At 45.4% G+C, this 22,118-nt stretch overlaps 1 protein-coding gene across 1 annotated transcript in view; it reads right to left on the bottom strand.

The window, feature by feature from the left end:
- LOC126426668 (uncharacterized) overlaps positions 1-22,118 on the bottom strand; it is a 399,176-nt gene that overhangs the window by 324,478 nt on the left and 52,580 nt on the right. Inside the window, exon 6 of the mRNA XM_050088552.1 lies at positions 14,923-15,131. Coding sequence (XP_049944509.1) covers positions 14,923-15,131 — 209 coding nt within the window. The remainder of the gene's footprint in view (positions 1-14,922; positions 15,132-22,118) is intronic.

Genomic DNA, 22,118 nt, shown 5'->3' with positions numbered 1-22,118 from the left:
CGAGCGTGAGTCTGTGTGGTTTCTCTTTTGCTTAGTGTTTGGCGTGCGGTGTGATTTCTGTTACTGTTGCTTCAGATCGGTAAGTAACTCAAACTGTTCTCTCGGGTTTCGAAATCTTATGGGTGTGTTGTGATGTTGGTAAATTTTTTCGGATTTTTTTATGTGAACGACTTGGTGGCCCAGGCAACTGTTTTAGTGCAGGTTACAACGATTTGGCGGTTTCTTTGCCACCTTCTTAGTTTATAGTTTATTGTAGGGTTCGCTAAAGTGCCATAAGTTGTATTAGATGTGCTTTAATTGCATCTGCATCCAACCAGTTGTAAACCTTGTTCTTCGTGAGATGTATTTGGATGAGTGTAAACTATTTGTAATTGGAGTATCGTGTTTGTGGCGGCTTTGCCTGTTTACTTCGGTTTTCTTGTCTGGGTTTTCGGCGTAGCGTTACGTTTCTGGAGATCTGCTGGAGACAGAGTTCTCTACTTCAGTCTGGTGCGCTGTAATCTGTTGTTGCATATCCGAAACAGGACGCCCTGCTTGAGAACGCTCGCAGTCAGCGTTGAGTTCTGTGCCTTTAGCCTCGGCAGATGCGGGTTGGTCGTCCCTGTTTCAAAGTGTGGCGGTTGTGCAGACTGCCGATCCCAAGTCTGAGTCGCTCTGACAATGCTGCATTTGACGGCAGTGGCGCGAGTTACGCATGATGCACTTTGCAGGGGACATCGTCTGAGTAACACGTGTGCTGTCGAACAACTACGTACATGTAACAACAGTTCAAGCAGTTTCGGCTACGAGAATGCTTGTCTCCAGATATATCAGAGGAAAGCCCTTAATAGGTATATCGGTTGCAGAAGTTAATGCTTGATACCCCACGAGTGATGGATTGTAACAGGTGATTCCCTGACCACCCATATCTGCGCGCTGGTTCGGCTTTTTGAAGACCAGAACGTGACAGCAGCGGCTGTAAGCAGCAGCAGCAGGGAGTGGCCAGTGGTGGGGCTTGCAGTCCTCTGCTGCTCCTGATTGGCTGAAAGGCCCACGTGTAGAAGGATTTCGTGGAGAGGTTCGGAGCTCGGGGAATCGAGAGCTGGCCGTCGGCGCCCGTGTGGCCGACGTGGCGGGTCGCGGGCGCTCCGGAGCGGAGTTCTGTGTCGCGACGCACAGTGTTCTCGAGTTTCAAAACGCGTTCGGATAGCGATAATCTCAGTTTGTTATCCAAATCTGGGAGTAATGTTTTCTGAGTGACCGTCCTCCTGTTGAGTTTGAACTGTGTATTTCGTACAGCCAGTCGAAAGTAATTTCCTGGACTCGGCTGTGAATGTTCCCAGTACTGCAGCCGGAACTCGGGATCTTGCCTGGGGGTAAGTAGGTAGCATGAGGCCCGTTAACTACTGGCTTTCGAGCGATGAGGTTCGATACTTTCCAGCGGGTCGAGGCTCGGCTGGCGACCACTGTGTCGGACCGACTTTACGCGTGTCCCGGTGGTGCAGGACGCTTGTCTGGGTGGGCCCCGTGTCGGCTCTGGCCGCCACCACCTAAAGAGAAGGCCGCGGCGCGCTCTCGTGACGTCACGCAGAGCGGGCCAGGGTTGGCTTGGCGCTGCGCTGACAGAATCGAGGCGCACGGCCTGCAAATCTCCGTCAAATGGTTTTACAGAATGTGTTGAGCTGCCGGCGCCCCCCTGCGGCCTGGCGGGCTGCACCCGGCACCTGCCTCCCTCGTGGCGCTGCGGCCTCTGGTTCCACTGCGTCCAGCACGGAAATCGCGGTTAACACTGCGGGTGCCTGCTAAGTGCGAAATTCACGAAAATCACTCCACGTAGTACTATTTATCACAGGATTTTCAGTTGGGCTGGATACTAAATTCACACAGACACTCCTTTACTTTGCTCACTCAGGTTTTATTTGAACAAATGGGAGATCGTCTATTGATTACGAATCACAACAATTTCGGCGTACTGTGTGCTTCTAGTGAAGCTACTATGGCACATGTTTTCCAGGACTCACAGTACTTGCACAAGTTTATCCTTCCACAGTACTGTTTCTGTAAATACGTCTTTAAGTAATGTTCTTCCTTGCCCAAGAGTGGCACATGGAACATTAACTTTTAACATCTGCCATAGTACCCTTACAAACCTCTAGCTTAACAAATCACCATCTTGTCTCACAAACCCAATAATGCTGATCTCATAACTCTGTCATTCGACAGTTTGCGTTCACTTCAAGCCACATTTCACACAAGTCATCTGTTACTTTATTACCATACCTGTTTGAACCACTCTGTGTAATCGAACCACTAATAAGTTCAACAAACCCATTTACACTTTCATGCACACACCACTTCATTCATTGGCCCCTCTCTTTTGATTTTATAAGTATCTGAATGTCTCTTGTCATGGTACTTGAATTACAAATCATGTAAAAGTACATCTTTCACACACATATGGAAAATTTCTTTGTTTCAGACATAATATGATATATACTAATATCATACATTATACACTAATAAAATCGACAAACTGCAAAGACAGATCCTCGACGGAAAACGGAGAAAAGACGCCATACGAACATGTGTCCAGAAATGCACCATCGCCACGGTAGATGACACTGACGAACGGGAATTCCTCCGACAACGTGCTACGTTTTACTTGTATATAACAGGCCGTGTGATTGACGCAGCCTGTTGTATGCACAAAGCATTTCCCAACAATTTTAGTAAGTAGTCTCAGTGCATTAGAATAGGTAGACAGAGGCTACCACTCACAAAGAAGCACACAGTTATAAATGAAGGAGACGTTAGGAAGGAGAAGTACTGGCTGTACGATATCAGATTTAATGACATTTGATATTGTCATACCAGGTAGAGTCCATTTTTATTGCTGGGTTTAATGCAGTGTAGTGTGGAGATAGTTATTTGCGAAAAATACTGAAGGAGGCTACAGCGAGGATTCTGAAAAGGGAGACTGTTCATTGTTTCTCCTGGCCAGATTCCTCTCGGCTGCCGAACACAGCTCTAGACCTGCAGGGATGTTGGTTGGGTTCCACCAAAGAAGTATCCTGTTCTTCAGTATGGGGAGCGTCGTTCCATTGCAAACGAAACAGACGAAGAGCACTGGTCCTTGCACCATCGTAACTAGATGCATATAGTACACTAACTGCGCTATTCCCTGAGCCTGGTGGAACCCAATTCTAATAATAATTCCTGTTCCACTTATTATAATGGCCTTAACTGACATAAAAAGACATTCCTTCTTTGAGGCAAATTTCTTGTTATCAACAATTTCGAGTTGCCGCATGGAGCACCGATTACGTAGGTACATGTATCCAAGCAGTCCGAGACAAACGAAATTGAATCCCACAGACACTGAAATCCCTGCAAGGACTACTATACGACTGTGGATCAGGTGATATTTACTCGTCTTTTCCAAAGCAACAGCTGCCACACATACTATACTCCACGGTATAAGCACACACAGCACCTCACGACGGAATAACTGGCTTACTTCAGCAGGTAGTAGCTGGTCAGGAAGCCTGAGATGGCGAACACAAGCATACATGTGGTAGCAGAATGAGTTCAGCCAGAAACAGCTGAGAAGTGTGAGGGCGCTGTCTATCAGCACTGCTGTTGGTAAGTCAGGGACGCCTGCCATACGATACACGACCTCAGAACACAGGATCTGGACTATGCACGTGATCTGAAAGGACAAGAGTATCTTTCCAGGCAAGTTGCGCAACTGGGGAAGGTACATGTATACTCCGGCAGTCGAAAAACGGAAAATGATATTTATCAGTATAAATGAGATTTCTAAAGGCTTCAAGCTGTCAATTTTGAAATCCTTGTATTTCAAGGTGGCGTTGGTTAAACTGTTTTTGTAGTTCAGTGTTTGTTCTGTTAGCTTTTGATCCAGTATACTACTCCTACTATAGACCCATAGAGATCCCAACGTAGTGAACGTACAATTATGGGAAGTCTTAATGGAGGAAAAGTCGCGACACTTTAGCAACAGAATAGCTCTGGAAACAGAGCAGATTGCTTCTGTAGCGTTCGACTGCAGACATGATTGATCATCAGGACTATCGAAGTAGCAGCGAGCATCGTGCACGGACTGTATCAGACTAAACGGGACGTCCTGACAAATGCCGTACGAGTTGACCGCCATCCAGGCCAGCAGACAGAGGTTGATGTTCGCCCTCTGCGTGTAGGCCAGGTAGCTGGTGACGGGTATGTGGGGCGACCTCTGCACCACGTCGTCCCACAGCTGCTCGCGGCACTGCTCGCGCTGCTTCACGGCTTCCAGTGGCAGGTCTTCCAGCGGACACGTGGGGTGGTCCAGGGCGTTCACCAACAGCTGCACGCAGTCAGTGTCCACGGAGAGCGTAGCGTGGCTTCTGTCCTCCAGCTGCCACTCCTCGTCTGCAAGAAAACGACAGCAAGTAGGTGGTGCCCGTATACTGCAGGCAGCTGAATCCAAAGTCTTCTCTGGATGACGAGCCTGGGCGTCGTTTACCCACATCATACAGGTTCAGTTACCCAGAACTATGTAAGGCGGCATGTCAACACAAAGTAAGAGTATTAACAAAGACAGATATCATGTTACTATGCACGTCTATTTCATCTACAGGGTGTCCAAGAAGTCCTTGTATCGCTCTTGACATAGTAAAAATAAGGAAGTAAATAGGTTTTATTGATAGTCCTGCATGGAAAAAAACAACGTTATCAGAATTATATTTTTGTTTCAGCACTGCAGTCTTTTGAGTTCCGAATCCATCTTGTAAAGGAGGGATTAGTGGAGGATTCGTGGGTTCATGAACGTCCGCAGATAGGAAAAACTATGTAACGCATGATGAGACCATTTGCCTCAGTCCCCCTCGTAAAGTAGCCATGCCTGATTGAGATAAATGTCCTGTATTTTCAGGCTGTCTCAAAGACAGGCCACGTATTGGAAGCAATAAAAAGTGACAGGAAACGTGTGTCACCCACTCTTAATCAGATGAGCAGTCTCGAATGAAAATCATTTGCAAAAGAGTAGTTGAACTTCAAGCATCTTCTTCAACAATGCACGACCACACTGAAAAAATATTAATACGAAAGGATTTAGGCCCATGTTTGTTACTGAATTATCTGACAATGGTGTGGAGCAACGATTTGTAACATACCGTACTTTGTTCTGGCGACTTCTGCCATGTCTCACTCAAGAGTGTTGTTTACTTATAAATGTGCCATATACCACTGTTTGCTCAGGAAAAATATTGTTTTCTTGTCTAAGGGAAGTACCCATTATCAGCAAGAGTTGGAAAGGAACCTACCTCACCTTATGTGGGCCATTGTGTGATCAAAATACCTGTTAGGACCACATTCTTTTGAAGCTTACATGAATGGGAACTTCCATTTCTCTGTACAACAGAAGTTTTCAGTATCTCAGCTCCATGACAAGGCAATCACGGATCTTGTGTGGTTGAAGAACGAAGGAGCTTGAGTCTCGTTTTGTTGTTCAAATGTGTGGGTTTCTTAATGAACAACTTATTCTCGGATTGTATTTGGTTCTGCAGCATTTAAAGCCACATTAAAGTGGTTACCACGAAATCCCAACATTACCACCTCAACAACCTTTTGAAATCGTCATGACAAACTTTTGATCTTACCACGGAAATAACTGAATATGAAGAATAATAAAGTCTCATGTGGCTCAACGTTGAAAGATTAATGGAAAATTGACACAAGTGTTGAAGAAGTCTTTCTAAGCAGAATTACTAGAACGATCCGCAATAAAGCAAGGGGGACAGCGAGACACATAGATATCTGAGGAAGGTGTGATCGTCCATACACTGATCCGTTGGATACGTATTTTTTTTATATCTAACTACCTCCATATAGAATATACTCTTTTGACATAACTCCATAGGCGTCCTGTACAAAGAAATAGGATGCAGGCTGAATTCTCGTCTTTGTGATATTTCACTTTCCTCCGTGAACTTAGTGACCCCATCACGCAGCGTAAAAAAAAGCGATGGAGCATATTTGTCACCAGTTTGTTTCGTTAGCACGAGATTGTCGAGAAAAAGCACATTAAAATACATTAACTGACGATTTTGGGAGTTCCTTTACCACAATGAACGATTTACTGTTAATACTCTGTTTGCATACATTCAAAAACACGCAAAAAATGTAATTACTTTGTCTCATTCGTACCTTGTGTAATGATAATGATGCAGCAATAAATGCAATTGGGACATATATGCCTCAGCTGCTGAGTGGATGAATGTGGGATTACAACTCCAGAGATTTGGGATTCAGGCATTGCTCCCGAGATTCCTTCTGTCACTTATCTCTTCTTTCACCTCTGACATTGATTTATGGAAATCGAAAATGTTGGAACTGTAGAATTGTTCGGAGACCCAATAATTAACTGTGTCCCACAATTATTAACTGGGTAAGTTAGTTCAAAAGTAGGAAGACGGCGAGTGACCACAACCTGCAGTAGGACAGTGGCTGACGAGGCACTATGGTGAGCAAACCAGGCTTCAGCTTGATGACGGCTTTACCTACTGCATTCTGAGAAGTCCTGATGGTCGTTGTCCTCGAGCACTATTCCTGTTCAGAGTACAAATCAAAGGAGAGTGATACTGATATGCTACACGTCATCCAATGTATACCTCATTGGCGTGTTGAGCGCAAATGTATAGCCAGTAAGACGAATAAGTTCTGAAAGATTCTCATACACAGGCACAGTCTGTGAAAAGCCGAATGCACGACTTTGTCGTAAACACTCTATTTTCTTTGTTATTCATTCCACTCCCACCACATTATCGTGTGGTGCGCAAGGTTCGGACACTTTGCTGCTTTTTGGGGAGAATGAATAAAATGATAGGTTTCAGAAAAATAAAAGCCATAGCGTCTCTACATAAACACATGTACATTGAAGTTGATGATGGTGCTATGGGGAAGATAAGGCTCTTGCTTCTGGCAAGTCACTGGCAGTCAGTTCCCAATAACTACTACGAGGGTAATACAGTATGATGCAGATGCCGGCCAGAAAGGGTGTATGTATTCAAGGTGTTGGAGTGGGCTGGGAAGTATGATTGACAAGTTGATGTGGGTAGAGAGAGGTGTGAGGGAGGGATGACAGTGGTCAGGAGGCTGGAAGCGGGATCATCTACATATTGAAGAGGCGTAGACGCTAGGATTATAGCTGGTTGGAGGAGTAAGTGTCTACATACTATTCCGGAACAGGAAGAACCAGCCAGCTGAAGTTCCGCTCGAATAGGATACAGAAGGGTGGCAAGTGGAGGGCGCACCAGAAGCCCAGGTATCCAGAGCATAGGCGAGAAAAATTGTTTTTGTTTCCCACGTTGATGGAACGTTTGCAATTTGTGACAAAGTCTGAGGAACCTCAGAAGAGAGGGCAATGTAATCAGCTGGCAGAGGTTGCGTCTGCGACTGCAAATGTGGTACAGAATGCAAGGTGTTCTAAGACTGTAAGGAATGGTAAATTTTTGAGAGTGCTGAGATCCAAGCTATATTGGCGAAAGTAACACTGGGGCCACTAAGGCTTTTGGAAAGACGAAGGAAGAAACAAGATCGGGGGTTAACGTCCTGTTGGTGAAACAGCTATTAGAGCGTAACCCAGAATTGGGAAGAACGGGGAAGCAGGACAGCTGCGTCCATCCATAGGAACCGTCGTGTCATTCACCCTACGCTGAGTAGGGACATCGCAGAGAAACTAAATTTGGTCGAAAATCAAGTTTTTAGCCACCAGCTTACCACAGCATCGCCTCGTTCAGTGGTTTTTTTCCAAGTACAGAGGATGGCTGGATGATGGAATTCCCACATTGTCGAGTTTGCTGTTTTCTTAATTTGAGTTTGTTGTAGACTGGTGTTCCGTGATTATTCCGAGATATGAGAAAGTGAGAGTCCTCTGCCCATGTCAGCAGAGAGAAATGGAGCAGCAGGTCCACCGCCTTACTGCAAGCGCTTATCTTCCTCCACGTAATTGGGCACTGTCCTTGCATTGTGAGAGAACTGTGACTCGAAGTTATCTGTTGAGTGTACATGACTGTAATGGATGCGTTAAGAGCTTAACATCCACATCTGACACACATGTTGTTGTGTCATGGTTTTAATAAATTTACGATAAATGAGTCAATAATCAGAACGCCTTATTGTTTGGAAAGCAATACACTTATCTTTAGCTCCTCGTGGCTGTGGCTGTGTGAGCACGTGTGGTATTAATTGGGGTCCAAATACACAGGAGCTGCTGAAAACACTGAGCGGCATTACAGTGCAAGTCTGCAGATGATGAGCACTGAACGTTTACTACAACTGTGCCAAATATGTGTCTGTTGTTGGCCCTCGACTCTCTGTACGTGCATGCTTGGCCTAGGCTTGACTGAGTGACGTTACGCCGACACTGCACTCTGAAGGCAGAAATTCGTCGCTTCTCTGCAGTCGTCAGGGAACTGTTGATACCCTCGTAGACAGAACAGAACTCAGGCTGGACTCTGGCAGAACTCGTACCAGGCACTGGCAGAGCTGGAAATACTTGTCGTGTGTGGCGCCTCGAAGCTACAGGAGGAGTGGCTTACTGCTTCTTTCTCATAGGCGGTGGCGATGCTGCTTACGTGTACAGCATCTCTGCGGTGGTCGATTGACGATTTTCTGCAGGCGAGTATCGTCGACACCACATGTGTCACCTTCAACAGTGTCACAGGCATCAGTGTATCATGATACACTGAGGAGAGGTAATGTAATGTAGAACACTGACACGAGGTCTGGAGATGAGAAACTTTGTGCTTCAATTCCCCCTCCCATTACTGGGGAAATACCAGCAATGCAAATTTCTTCCATCACTGGATTCGAATCAGCTCACCTTTGAAGAGAGTACCACCACACAGTCATGTTTATGTCTGCCATGGTGGAAGTTAGGGAGAGAGAAATGATTGGTGGCATTTCTTGTAATAATTCCTTGAGTTTTTAACATAAGTGATTTTGATGTAGTAGAGGCTACACCAAGAGGTGAAGTTATCGAGGCAGATGGAGATATGCTGTTGAGTAAGATTTACAGTGACAAAAGAAGCATGGTGTGCCAGACAAGGAGCTATACAGTAAACATAATTCATTGGGACACCTGGCACTTGCCAGTGATCTGAATGTGCGACTATTGCGGAATATTTCGCCAGTGGAGGAGTCATCATACCACTTTTCAATTATAGGCCACATGTCCTGTGGACAGACACCAGTGGTTCCCATTACCTTCTGCATTCTCATGCCTTTGAGCACTGCTGACTCTTCAGGGTTTTAGGAGCAGTGGAAAAAAGTGCCTTGAAGCTCTATCCGCCCATGCATCATTACTGATGATTTTTATTCTAAATTTAAGCAGTAGCGAGGTTTGATCCTGGGTTTCATGACGTTTTGATTAGTATACAAAGACACTACCCTTAAATCATAGGTGAGCCGTGGGATATAAACTAGCGTACAGTATGATATCACACAACTTGACTGGAGCTAGTAGGAAATAAGAGGGTTTTTTTTTTTTTTTTTTTTTTTTTTAAGAAGGTCGAAAGTAATGGAGTCATGAGCAGCCTCTAATAAGAATTTCCTGGAATTGTAAGACGTCGTGGTCTCCTTCATTGCTTACATATTCCGCCCTCACAATCATATTCTGCACATCAAGACGCTTCATTCGAGCCCAAACTCGATAAGATAAAGTCAGTATTGTATGAATTCATGTAAACGATACGCAGATAACTAATAAATCGCAAGTGCGCACCGTGGTTGAAATACTCGGGGCTGGCGTACACACATACATTCCAGACACGACGGTCACAGGAGCTTTTAGCTGGAGAGAGGCAACTGCACCCCAGGAGGCCGGTCACAAGCCATCTACGTCGGCCAGTGACCGCCTGTAGAGCAGACAGCGTTAGCCTGAGTGAAAGGACGACCCCATGTTCGGCTTAAAAGCAAATTCCGCTACATTGTGTGGGAGCGGTTAGCCTACGCATTCTTTACACATACAACGCAGTTTCAGAGATTTTCACAGGGAGACAGCAAACGTCAAACACCGATACTACAGATTTCCGGATTGGTCACCTTAAACAAAACATCATTCTCCCGTTTTAGAAGAGCAATGCTGACTGGCAGACGATATTTCTGACGCCTTGAGCTGAAGGAGTAATGGAAGAGATCGAAAGATATACCCATTCACGTCTGGCGTGCAGAGGGGCCGTTCTGTTGTCGCTCTTGGAGCGAGAACACGTAACGAGAGCGTGCGCGCTCGTACGTGTACTCAAAGAGCGAGGAACAAGTCTCTCCTCAGTACTTCACTGGGAGAGCACCTCTGTCGAGAGCGAATCGAAGTGCAACTGTATATTGAGTCCTTGCGATTAAGCGTTGTTCACTGTGTTGGCCGCCACACTTATCGTGCGGTGTGAACGGACTGAGTAATAGTTAAATGCCTGCGAGCGAATTTCTGAGTGGCATCGCGGTGGACTGGTTATCTGACTGGTGTACCATGCCAATAAACTAGGGGCGAATAGGAGTCCATGACTTCATCAAGGCGTAGGGAGAGTTTGATTGGCGAAGGTCAATCCAGATAGAACGAGAGTTATCTTATTTGTCGGCAGCGAGCGGCGCAGACAGCAGTCATCACAGCTACAGCTCTTGCGACCCCCACATTTCCTCCACAACATTGCCCTTCACTGCATATCACACGTGACAGCCTCGACTGTACCTAGCAACATTCTAACCGATAAATATTCAAGTCGAGTAGGTGCGGCTCTCAGCCATTCTGCCAAGTCAATAACAATCTTAAACTTCCTTAAGAGGTAACTTCACATTCTGAAAAGAACCCGCAAATAACGTGTTCAATTCATAACTAAAAGTGCTATTGTGATTTCTCAGAATTTTTGCAAAATAAATAATAATTTTCGTTACTTTCATGTTTTTCTTACACTAACTAGCACTACTCCAGTACCCAAGTATCCCACTAGTTACGTAAGAAATTTTGTGAATTTTTGTGTCATTTCCTTACAGCGGACGACTCCAGAAGGTACTTATTGCTGAAAGTTTTTCAGGCATTTCTCTTTAGAACGTTAAGACTGTCCGTCTGACTTCTGTAGTAGTGTGGGGGTGGAAATTTCATCTTGCAGGGGCCAAAGGGTAAAGGGTTCATCTCAGATTAATCTGTTGCGCAGAATGACAGAATAGCACCAACCCACATGCTCACAAAATGTGTGGCTTTATAGTCTTGTGTTGTAAATGCTATATTTAATTCGTATTGTGGCGTTATAGACAGGTATTTTAAACTGGGACCAAGAGATATGGTGGTCGTATTTGTGTGACACTGTATGTACCGAATTGTCGAGCAGTCATTAGATACAGTGAGCATATCTTTAAGATATGAAGCACTGAGTCTGGCTTGTTGAGGTTGTTTGGTAACGTGTGGTTGTTATGGAGGAGAGGAGAGTGAATCCTTTTTCAATAGATTGTTCAGTTTATGGAAAATGTGGCAGTGTTTTTGTTCATGTGTATCACCAATCCCAGGGTTTCTGATCTGCAGAATGAGGTGCTGGTACCAGAATATCTCAAAAGCACCCATTGGCAATACCGTCTGATTCTATGTTGTAGCAATTATCTGTGCTTTGTAGAGTGTAGAGTGACTGGGACTGTGTTACGAGACTGTAACAATTTTCATTAAAGCATAGTTGTAGCATTGAGATAACATGTGAGTGATGAAGATCTCGTTGGAGCTGAGGGAACAGACATATGGATGGAATGCTATGCTGCTGCATTGTCTTTATGTTTTATGTGGCGAAACAAGGTTAGGTATAGGTTTTAAGCTGATGTTTTGGTGTGGCTGAAGGTAAAGTTGGATTGCTTTTTGGAATAGGTGACTTGGATGATAAATGGAAGGTGGCTGTGGCTGTTATCGTCATCTGTTGGACGATATGTGGACGTTGAAAGAGAGTGAACGTTGTGGAAAACAGTGGTTCTGAACTGGATGTCTTTCATGTTAGGGATGCGAAACAGGAAACTGTTGAGATGATGACGGTGAGCTCGACTGACGGTGTGGAAAACTGTGGATCTGAACTCAATATCTTTCATGGTGAGGGTGCAGTGCATGTGCGAAATGTAGGTTTAGTGTCGTGAATAATGCGTTTACTTTATATTTATTAGATCATTCGAGTTGAGGCTATATAGATGATGCAGTTGTGCAAGGATTGTATATTTGGGCACAGTTAACATGGGTGGTTTCCCAAACTTCCAATATGCTGCAGTAGTTTGGGTCAGCAGCTTCTGGTAATCAGTGAACGAAAAACCGTTCCAAGGTTTTGTTCTTTCGATGAGTTATCTGTGTGCGCTGTAAATATTCATTGCACGTTATTGACATCTTCGGAAATGCCATTTTCGACTATGTTATGGTGATTTGAAAATGGGTCTCGGTCCGAATCAAGTCATCGAATGAATAAAAAATAAAAATTTGCAACTTGGACTAGTTTTTCGTCCTGCTGATGGGTGGTCGTGTTTGTAACTGGGATAGGCCAGGTGGTTCTGCGATACTGGGTCAGATAGTCGTCACACAGGAAGTATTTGTGACATCTGTAGGCTTGGATTTGCGATTTAGGTGATTTTACACAATGGCAGCGACAACAGATCAGGGCTCAGTTCTTGATACGTTGGTCTGTTGTGGGCAAGCATCTAGTTCTGCTGGACAGTGATGCGTAAAGAAGCCGGCAGAGAAGCACCACGGTTTTAATAGTGGCGAGGGCAACTCTTTCAGACAGGGGCGTTGCAGCAGCCTGCTGGATGGTGCAAACCATTTAGAACATCGCCACGTGCTCAGAAGAGGTTCGCACCGGTTTCTTCTTTCTCTCCCCCTCCCCCCCCCCCCCCCCCTTATCTCGACCGAACTGCCACAACCTCTCCGATCTCTACGGATTATCACGACAACTTTCCCCTGAAGATAAAATGGCTCTGAGCACGATGGGGTCATCAGTCCCCTAGAAGTTAGAACTAATTAAACCTAACTAACCTAAGGACATCACACACATCCATGCCCCAGGCAGGATTCGAACCTGCGACCGTAGAGGTCACGCAGTTCCAGACTGAAGCGCCTAGAACCGTACGGCCACACCGCCCAGCGCCTGAAGATATCTTTAATGTCGGGCTTAAATTTAGCTTCCAGACAAACGGCTAGTGGTCCACAACTCTGTAAGGTCTTGTCGCTGCTCATTCTTTAATATCTTGTCGCCACTCTTGAGGAATTGAAACATCAACTAAAGCTCACACGTTTGTTCTCGGTGTCCATAACAGTTACAATCATAATTACAGACATGCTGCAGAGTGCAGCTCAGTCTGGCAACAGATGGGTAAGAGTCTGCTTGTTTAGTAACTTGCTAACAATGCGTATTTCCTTTTATGTGCCAGTATTATTTGTATGAGTGTCTGCAGTAAATTATCGGCGACAGCCGAAATTTTGGAAAGGCCTTTCTTCTCAGTATTACAGTTCCTGGTTCTAGTATACGGATATTCTTATGATAACTTACTTCCTTATCTGTTGTAACCCTTTGCGGCCACCTTAGTTTCTTAATTAGTCGGCTTACTACCAATGAAAACCCTGCAAGTTCGATTGCCTGAAGCGGTCAAGATTGATAACGGCAGGCATAAATAATTTTTCCGCTGAGAGAGCACAAGCCCACTGTCCTACTTTCCTCTCATTTAAATGGAGTTACTCCCTACCGAACAAGTAGCTATCATGGAGGTACAAAGAGAGAATTAAACGATTACAACTCGTTTCATGTCTGGTGCACGATAGATAGATGATCGATAGATGATCCAGCAACGAGAATAAAATAATAAATTTAAAGAATATAGTGATTTGAACAAATAGAGTTGTTTAGCAGAGAGGTGCGATAGCTGAAAATGCAGTGTTTCCTCAGTCCTACTACAGTTCATAGTATTAACACTTCTAAGGATAATATTAACAGTGTATTTCGTACAATTAAGTGTTCAGTTACAAATGGAAATATTATTCGTCAAAGAAAATTAGTAAATACGAACAGTATCATGCCAGGATCATAGATGAGAAATGTAGAGCACCACACCAGTTACAGTATTGACAAAACATTAGCTTGTCTGTAGCCGTTAAGTTGCAGAAACCATTCCCCATTTTTAAAAAGCCTTAGACCAGGTCTGAAAAAAAAAACTACGTGTACAGAAGTTTAGAGCGTTTATAGAAGATAAGAAGGAACACTTTTTTATATGAGGCACGTGTCGCACATATATGAAGGTCTTATCTGCACTGGCGTTCAGAGACGGAGTTCAAAGTGCTGTGGGGTGGGCCCTGTTTTAGAGGTGTTGCGGGCCTCCTACGGGAGGGAGACGAGTTGTTCAGTGTACCAGACACTGGCAGACACCCCAGGTGAGGTGGTTGCCGCTTAGGCTGAGGCTGCAAACATTATTTGTGAGACACCCACTTGTTTCGAGTGTGTTACACAACCATTAGCACCCAGCTGGCACTTGAGTAACGTCTCTAAAACATCACACAGCCTCTGTACATCGCTGGAGTCGAAACCTTCATGGGCCACGAGCAGGTGGAGGGTACACCTGCGACATCTGTCTCACATAAAATTTGTTCTTTTTAATCTCCTCTAAACAATCCAAAATTTTGTGTACGTAGTCTTTTTTTAGTCCCTGCATAAGGAAGAAGTCAATAATATATCGAAATGAAGTAGTTAGCTTGTCATAGATCCAGACGGAGAGTTGCCGAGGAATCTAAAAACTGACTTTGGAAAGAGCACCAGAGATTATCTTGCGTGGCGTGGAAAATCACGCAATATCTAAAACTACAAATCAGAAAATCTCATTCCTCGAACAACTGAACAGTTGTCAGCGCATAACCGTGAAGTGGCCGGGTCCCAGTATTAAACTTACCTACAATCTTGACATCATCTCCGTAGGATGAATCGATGCGCTCAGCTGTACGGTACCAGTAGAAACGGTGGAAGGCGTACAGTTCGTGAGCGAGGCTGAACATTTGCGACGCCTCTGGCTGCCGCTCCTTGCACAGCGCACTGTAGTCGTCGTCAAAGGAGGGGCTCCACGGCTGATAGCGCAGCAGGCGTTCACTCAACAGCGGCCGCCTGTAGCACACAAGGTGCCAGGTTAAAAGTTGAAAACCTAGCATGTATAGTTTATGCAAGAACGTACAAGTATCCAAAAATGTGTGTGAAATCTTACGGGACTTAACTGCTAAGGTCATCAGTCCCTAAGCTTACACACTACTTAATCTACATTATCCTAAGGACACACACACACACACACACACACACACACACAGACACACACCCATGCCCGAGGGAAGGCTCGCACCTCCGCCGGGACCAGCCGCGCACCCCATGACTGCAGCGCCTGAGACCGCTCGGCTAATCCCGCGCGGCTAAAAGTATCCAGAACGGATTTCCACTCAGCAGTGCATTAGAAACTTCCTGGCAGATGAGTACTGTGTGCCAGACTGGGACACAAACCTGGAACTTTTTCATTCTTTAAAGGATGCATAGTAACACAGCAAACAATCGCAAATCCGTTGGTCTTCTTAGCATTTTAGCGCATCGAGATTTCATCTTTAGATTTCGGAGCACTTCAGTGAGACACCGATTATAACTATTTCTTGCAGATCATCCAGTCCGTTCTGTGCTGCTATATCGTTTTAACTGGTTTGAGGCACATCAAACAGCAGAACTCCAGCGCTTCCTGCAGAATACCTCTTTTCTTTAAAGAAGAATTTCGTATGCATTGCAAGAGAGTGAACATGTGATATTTATGTTAAGGATATGAATGACTTGTTCGAATTTGTTATAGATGATTTTAGACGCTGACATGTAGACATGTCTGTCATTAGCTGAAGCAAAATCTTCCACATTACCACTTGAAAATGGCTCATAAGGTCGAAACTGCAATTGTAAAACAATTTCTAAAGTCAATGGCGAATATGACGTCCTTAAAAAAATAGACTTAGAGCTGGGCAGGCAGGAACCGAGAGCCGCCGTCACAGCCTTACTTCCGCCAGTAGCTCAGCCGCTGCCTTCCAGCCGTCACAGAAGCTCCCCTGCACGGCTGGCGGGACCAGCGCTCCCGGAAGGATGGGCACTGCAGTGACCAGAGGCCTCGGGAGTTGCTTCCTGGGCGAATCCTCACTCTGCAGTGGAGAGTGCAGTCACTTGAAACGTCGGGGATCCGACACACGGCTCTGACCTGCCAGGGAGTTTCCTATCTGCTTTAGGTGATGTGGCATCTGCGATAATTTTCCGTAAAGACTGTATGACAGCTGAAAGCGGAACTCCAACAGGAAGAAGAGCTCTATGGACAAACGTGAGTGTACCGTCAAGCAGGTCCACTTATTCAGTCCCTTTCAGCCAATCCAACGGCTAAGGACAGCGCGATACGATGACTTACACTATTTCAAATCCGTCTTTGCAAATACCAAACATGTGTTTTTATTTCACAATAGGTCTTTCGTTTTACTCATTATACCCCTATCAGCTGTGGCATTTTTACAATGTTTCCGCTTACATCCGGCAGTGTGCATCCCACCATCTCACACTGCTATGCTTGACGTGCAGAAGTACATGTCTGCTGACGTAAAACTTGACAAAATGACGCTTCACTATTGCATAAAAATGTTTGTTTACTTGGCTCTGAAGCATTCGCTCCGTCTCGCTTCGTGATTGGTTGGTGCGGGTGTCTAGTTTGGCAGCGAAAATTATCATACAGAAATTGTTGGCCGTAAAACTCTGTCCTAAGGTCAGTGTTCGGTACATCGATTCGATGCATATGTGTCAGGTACATATTATGATGAGAATGGAGCCCTCAGAATCGGGTATGAGACAATTTTTTCCTGATTAATCTACGACTACATTCCCTATAGCCCATCGACGATGGAAAGTTTCCATACTGCCAGATACAATGCAGAACAATCAGTACTCCCTGTACTCCTTGTAGTATGGTCCTTGGTTATCACTTTTAATTGACAACGTCATTGCCAATTAAAGCATGAAGCTGCATCATAATGAGTTCCGTGTCATGTCTGGGTCTCCAGTTTGACCGGAAAGCTGTCCCTCCCATAAGACATGTGGTGCCATGGTGCTAAGGCTCGCAAATCATTTCCACGCCACGTACACCAGCACGCTGTTCTGCTTGGAGTTACAGTACCACACCTGCTACACTGACAAGCTGGGACTCAGAACCTGTGCCGTGATGAAAATCATCATTTCTACGCCCCAGATGCAGGATGTACGTGCATACTGACAATGATCTGAATAAACATTATACGGAGATTTGGTTGTGGAAGAATTTCGGGAAAGGGCTGTTTTAACGTAATGGAGCCGTTCATTCCATAAGGCAACGAAAGAACGGATTTAAATGCAGCAAGGTAGTGAACAAACAATATCCAGTGAAACAAGCTCTAAAGAAAATCTCGAAACTTCTGGACAGTTGCGAATGTACTACACAGCTATAATGATACAACACTGACTGCCATATTCAGTTTAGGAGCAAGTGCGTTGCACACAAATTGGCAAATCAACAGAGGACGAAATAAATGCTCGCCACATGGAGCTGGAGTGTCGACAAGCGGGGCAGACCGCTGCGACGGAAGTCAATCGTCGACAATTTGCGTGCAGAGGCAGCGGTCTGTGTGCTATAGGCGGCTTTGGCCTGTAGTGCTGGAGCCATTACTGAAGGTACCATGCGAGTCCAGTAACGAAGTGGATTGACGGAATTTAGAAATGACCGACTGTAAATGGCGATACGTGAACTACAGAAGAGACACGAAATGGTGCGCTGCCTGGACTAGGAGGGCGGTACCTAAGCTGCACCACTGCCGCTGTGGCCCCTCAGCCCGAAGAGTGCTACAGATCTCGTTTCAATATTTTCCGGTTGTGAGAAGCTCCTCTAGTTTTGTTAACACGAAATCGGAGAACGTTCTCTGTTTTGAGCAACATCCCTCACCCTTTTACTCGCGATGAGCACATTCTCGGCTGGAGTATATTCTCTGACTCGCTTTACTCCTGTTAACCCCAAAATGTCCTCCCAAAATTTCCAGTACGAAGTATATCCTCCGTTTTACTGACACGCCCCACCATACTTCGCCAGCACCTCAGCTCTCAGCTGGACTCTGCCAGTGGTTCTTCGCCGACAATCTCCCACCCTTCGTCGTCGTCTTCACTGCTTCACCACTCACAGAGAGCCGTAGTCTGGCAGCCCCTTCGCCACTGCCTGCGTCAAATGCTCCACCACCGTCGCCGCCACCTGCGCCACCGTCGACTCCCTCTCCAGCAGCCTCTGCCGCTGGCTCTGTCGCCAACACCGTCGCCAGCCCCAAACCGCGGCCCGCCCCAACGCCCCCACCACTGCCGGAGCCAGAAGTTCCAACCACATCCAGATTCGTCACCGCCGTCATAAACTCCTGTCAATGTCCTTATCTACACACAACTGGGGCCATCTATTACACCACAACCCTCATGCATGCAGTCATAAGACCAAACAGATGAAATAGAATAGATAAAACCTCACGATTTCAAATGAAACAAAGACAAAAATGATTTCACTAAATTTACGGACATGAAACCAATAATTCCTCTCAACTATCGTCCTTTGTATCTACACCTACATACATAATCCGCAAGCCACGGTGCGGTGCGTGGCGGAGGGTACCCTGTTCCACAACTAGTCGTTTCCTTTCCTGTTCCGCTCGCTGACAGAGCGAGGGACAGACGCCTGTCTATATGCCTCCTTAGGAGCCGTAATTCCTCGTATCTTGTCTTCGTGGTCCCTACCAGAAATGTATGCTCGCGTCATTAGGATCGTTCTGCAGCCAGGTTCAAGTGCCGATTCTCTAAACTTTCTCAGTTGTTTTGTTCGAAATGAGTGTCTTCTTCCCTCCAACAATTCCCTGCTGAGCTCCTGAAGCATATACGTAACACTTGCATGCTGATCGAAACTCCGGTAAGAAATCTACCTGCTCCCCTGAATTGTTTCAATGTCTTCTTTCTATCCGACCTGGAGCAGATCCCAAACACTCGAGCAATGCTGAACAAGAAGTCGCTCTGGCGTCCTACACGGGGTCTCCCTTACATACGAACCACACTTTCACAAAACTCTCCCAATAAACCCAAGTCGACCGTTCGCCTTTCCTACCAGAATCCTCACACGTTTATTCAATTTCATGTCGCTTCGCAACATTACGTCCAGATATTTCAACGAAGTGACCGTGGTAAGCAGGGCACTTGGAGTGCCGTATCCGGATATTGCGGGTTCGTTTTTGCTACTCATCCGCTTTCGTCTACAGCAAGAGCCACCTGCCATTCATCACACCAACTAAAAATTTTGTCATCTTGTGTCAACCTGCAGTCACTCAACTTATTCCATATGCTCGTTCTTCCGTTATCACCCCGCAATGGGACACCGTGACAAATGCTTTCGAGAAATCTAGAAATATGGAATCTGCCTGTTGCCCTTCATCCATAGCTCTCAGTGCATCATGCGAGAAAAGGAAAGGGTGAGTTTCACAGAAGCTATGCTTACCAAAACCGTGTTGATTTGTGCACATAAGCTCCTTAGTCTGAAGAAAGTTGATTATGTTCGAACTGAGAATATGTTCAAGCATTCTGCAGCAAACAAGTGTTGGGGATATTGGTCTGTAATTTTGTGGGTCCGTTCTTTTACCTTTATTATACGCGCGAGTGACTTGCACTTTTTTCCATTCGCTTGGTTCTTAGAGCTGATCGCAAGATTCGCGGTAAATGCAAGCTAAGTAAGGTGGCAGTGCCGTACACAACTCTTTGTAAAACCAAACTGGCATTCCATCTAGGCATTGCCACTTATTTATTTTCAGCTGTTTCTCTACGCCAGGGGTACTCATTACTATGATTTCCAAACGGGACTCTGTGCGACGGTCAAGCGACGGCACGTTTGTACCATTCTCCTGCGTGAACGATTCCTTAAACGAGGAATTTTTAACTTCGGCCTTCCTTTTGGAATATTCTAGCGCCAAAGCAGACTGGTCAACGTGTGACTGAATAGAAGCGTTAGATCCGCTTAACGATTTTGCAGAGGACCAAAACTTTTTCCGGTTCTCCGGTGGTACCTGTTGTATGATTTGCGCACAGATCTTTTCACAGACGCACGAATCTCTACAAACCTTGCTGTCCTCATTTGCGCGTTCTCTTTTGAACCGAGAATGTAACAGCCTTTCGTTCCTCAGCATTTTCCGAATTTTGTTATTAAAGCACGATGAGTCTTTTCCGCCCGTACTCCACTTAGTAGGCGCATACTTTTCCGGATCACGATTTACAATCTCTTTAAACTTTAGCCATAATTCCTCTATGACCATAATTCTGGAATTAAATGATTGTATTTTATTGTCCAAGTGAGACGCTGACAACTGCATATCAACTCTCCTAGCGTTCTCGACTGATTTACTGACTTTCGTAACCATAGTCGCTATGATAACATCATGATCACCAATCCCCATCTCTATGCTGACGCCATCGATAAGGTCCTGCCTGTTTGTGCTGGCTGACGAACTAGCTGCTCAACACAGTTTTCGGAAAATGTGTTCAAAAGTCCTTCACAAGACTGTCTGTCTGCACGAGCTGCAGTGAATCCATAGACGTCCCAGTCTATGCTCGGTAGGTTAAGGTCACCGCCAGCTAGTGTCGCGTGATCTGGATATTTATGCAATGCTGATTCTTTGAATGGCTCCACATCTGTCCCAGCGGAGTCGGGTGGGTGGTAAAAACATCCAACAACTGATATGGTTTCACCTAGTCCTGTTATGTGCGACCACGTAATTTCACTATTGCACTCAAATTCAACTTCAGTAAAGAGAATATTTTTTGTCAACTGCAATAAACACTTCCCCTCCTACGGCGTCGAATATGTCTTTCCGATAAACATTCCAAGACTCGCTAAATATCTCAGTTTTTTTTACTTTGGGTCTTAGCCAGCTCTCAATTCAAGAATAATTTGAGGCTGAGAGCGTTCATGGAGGAGAGCAAATTTGGGAACTATGTTACAAATACTTCGACAGTTGGCTGATAAAAGTTTCAGAGTCGAACTGACTTTACTCTGAAAGCTATCTGGTTTCCCTAAATGTGTACCAACTGGCTAGTGTTTATGAGAGTACCTCAAACTAATGGCTAGCCTGAACCCCCCCCACGTGCACTCCACAAGTTCTCTGCTATCCGATTAGCTGCTTCCTTTGTGTAGTGCACCCCTGTCTTGAAATCTACCCATCTCCGATTTTCAGTTCACCTTCCCAACCACTGTTACCTTCATTCCCACTGCCTGACACAATGTCGATAGTTTTATCCCGTCACACTATCTGCATGTCTCCGTACACAGTGAACCGGTAACCCACTCACAGTTCTGATGACAGATGTGGAGTAGCAAACCAAAAATCCCCACTCAATAAACATCGTGGAGTAACAATACCGTTCCTCGAAAACAGCTCCAGTTGGGTACAAATCATGTTCAATCATCCTGCATAATACTTTATCGTGAGTGTGTATTTTACCACCCTGGCCGTGATCTGTCCTACTGTGTCTCTGTCATCATCCTATAGCACATAATTTCGTTCCTCACACTGACCACTGCCTCTCCACAGCTGTTTACCCACATCAGTTCCCACGATGAACTTAACTGTAGATGTCGGTTGATCACCTTCGTTTCAAAAGACCTAGTCCATTTCCCAGACACACTCATCGTAAAGTAGCTCCCCTACCGACATCTTCAGATACAACTGCAGAAGTCTTTCATCCAATTGATAGCAATCACGACTGAGTCTAATTGTCCATCCTAATCCATGTTCTCCACCTCCATAGCTATTCCACAATAAGCCACCTGAAAGAGTCCAACAACACCGCCACAAGACCTGGGGTGCCTGCTGGGAGCTTGCCCATTCCCACACAGGAGGCCACCTGGTCACCCTCCATAGTGCCAACGTATCTCCTACAACACTCCATTCCACGGCCCCATATGTCAAACACTCGACAGACTATTCCGCTTTCCTCCCGCTCGCAACCTCCAGTATTTACGCTCTATGCTACGGACTGATTTAAACACACCAT

This window comes from Schistocerca serialis, chromosome 11 (genome assembly GCF_023864345.2).
Source record: "Schistocerca serialis cubense isolate TAMUIC-IGC-003099 chromosome 11, iqSchSeri2.2, whole genome shotgun sequence".
Taxonomy (NCBI): domain Eukaryota; kingdom Metazoa; phylum Arthropoda; class Insecta; order Orthoptera; family Acrididae; genus Schistocerca; species Schistocerca serialis.
Note: the sequence above shows the minus strand (reverse complement) of the source record. Positions and strands in the feature narration are given on the sequence as shown.